The 2023-nt window shown below is 37.3% G+C and overlaps 1 protein-coding gene across 2 annotated transcripts; it reads left to right on the forward strand.

Moving 5' to 3' along the window:
* Positions 1–316: 316 nt before the first annotated feature.
* On the forward strand, positions 317–1351 carry LOC142518561 (uncharacterized). 2 transcript variants are annotated; one of them, XM_075621355.1, is made up of 2 exons: positions 317–658; positions 979–1351. In XM_075621355.1, the coding sequence occupies exons 1-2, from the start codon at positions 388–390 to the stop codon at positions 1254–1256; spliced, it is 549 nt and encodes a 182-aa protein (XP_075477470.1). In that variant the 5' UTR covers positions 317–387; the 3' UTR covers positions 1257–1351. The 2 variants fall into 2 exon arrangements, with proteins under 2 accessions (XP_075477470.1, XP_075477469.1); XM_075621354.1 differs by having other exon boundaries at positions 325–658; positions 976–1351.
* Positions 1352–2023: the final 672 nt, after the last annotated feature.

The following is a 2023-nucleotide window of genomic DNA, read 5'->3' on the forward strand; positions in this document are numbered from 1 at the left end:
TTTCACAAATCTTTATTTGTGAGACGAGTCAATTTTATCCATATTTACAATAGAATATTAAGATCAAAATTTTTGGGATAGAGTCATTTTCGCTTACTAATAAAAAAAGAAAGAAAAAAAAGCCTTTGATCAAGACTTTCTTACTTGCCGTGCAAACATTACAGACATATAACGAAAGTGACATACACGATTACACATGGTATTTTAAAATAAATTTGAGATAATTTTATAAAAATATATTAGGAATACTAAGTATATAAATGAGATTTATATACATGATTATACATTATTTTTTAAAAATATATTTGAGATAGTTTCCTAATCTAAAAAATAAAGTTTAACAGTGTGAAAATCAAGAAAATTAAGATTGAAAAACAGAGGGAACCGATGGCTGGAATATCTCCAGAATCAAAATCAGAAGAACGCGATGAAGAATCCAACGAGATCACCTTGAGACCTATAGCATTGTCCGACATAGATGATTTCATGGTGTGGGCAACAGATGACAGAGTAAGCAATTTCTGCACATGGGATGCTTACACTTCCAAACACCAAGCTTTCCAATTCATCAACGATGTTGCCATTCCTCATCCTTGGTTTCGAGTCATCTGCATCAATAATCGGGCAGTTGGCTCTATATCCGTCACACCAAATTCTGGTAAGGTTCTTCGTTCGTGTGTTTATTTGTTTTTGTTTCGGTTCTTTGTATAAACAACAATACATGGACTGGCGGAGAAATGAAAGAAGAGAGAAAAAAGAGGAAAAGATCAGCTAAAATCACATTGAGCGTAGTTGAGGCAGAGTTTCGTTTTTAATGGAACTTTTATCGAGGCTTCAAAGTTCTGACCCTCATATGCACAAATTTTGATATCTGTAATTCTTTTTTAGTTGAATTTTTAACCAAATTAACACAAAGAAGAATGACAAGTTAACACTATTTGATTTTTGCCTTCCGAATTATGGCGTATACAACAGAAGGGTGCAGAGCTGAACTTGGTTATGTACTAGCTTTTGAGCACTGGGGAAAAGAGATTGTAACAAGAGCTGTAAAAATGGTGGCATCCAACATTTTTAAGGAATGGCCGGAGTTGAAAAGGCTTCAGGCTTTGGTGAATGTAGAGAACAAGGGGTCTCAAAGGGTGCTGGAAAAGGCTGGATTTTTAAGGGAAGGTGTTCTGAGGAAGTATCTGACTACAAAGGGAAGATGTAGCGATATGGTGATTTTTAGCTTTCTCTGTACCGATTTAGTTTCTTGACTTTCACTGGTTCTGTATTTTTAAGCTGGTTTATTTGTTGCAAGGAATTGTAAACTAAACTTTGTTTCTAAGATTTGCACTGGTTCTGTATTACAGTCCATACGCATACCCATGCACCCCTCTAAATTCAAATAACTTCACATTCTCATATTTAGATTTTATCAGAAAAGAAAAAGAAAGTGCAACGAACAATTTGAAATGAAAATCTGTTTGTAGGATATTACCCTGGATATGTTGGATGTCTTGATTCACGAACAAAAGCAGCAACTTGAATCTCGAACCAACCACAGCAACAATAAGATCAAGTCGAGGCAAGGAGGATCTTTTCTCCGCAAGACGGAATTGCCTGTATATAGTGCTATACATCGCAGACAATCGTCCCCAAGATACAACGACTTCACGTCGAGAGTTTGCAGCACTTCAAATCTCGAAATCAGCAAACAAAAATATGCAAGAACTTTCAAGTAATTTTCGAAAATGATGCAACAATATGAGAAGAGAAGATGAAGCAAAAATTCAGCAGCCTTTGAACATGGTTTGAGGGATTATTTATAGATGATCATTGGTTGCGTTGAGGAGACACGTTTCTCCAAACCGGATGCGTAGAAGAGACACATTTCTAGGCAAAGGACACATGGTTTGGTGGAAAAGCAGCCTAGAGCAGGTGCAAACATAGCCAAGAGATGCACACACTGATTGGTGCTTTCGGAAACAGCGCCTCGCGCGCGGCTGCGCGACATTACGCGCGGCCGCGCGCGACATTCTGT

The sequence above is a fragment of the Primulina tabacum genome, chromosome 11 (assembly GCF_025594145.1).
Source record: "Primulina tabacum isolate GXHZ01 chromosome 11, ASM2559414v2, whole genome shotgun sequence".
Lineage (NCBI taxonomy): Eukaryota > Viridiplantae > Streptophyta > Magnoliopsida > Lamiales > Gesneriaceae > Primulina > Primulina tabacum.

Bases quoted from the DNA above. Each gene is read 5' to 3' on its own strand.
- LOC142518561 (XM_075621354.1), top strand. From the start codon at position 388: ATGGCTGGAATATCTCCAGAATCAAAATCAGAAGAACGCGATGAAGAA. The intron at 659-975 runs GTAAGGTTCTTC...CGTATACAACAG, and splicing joins ATCCGTCACACCAAATTCTG to AAGGGTGCAGAGCTGAACTT.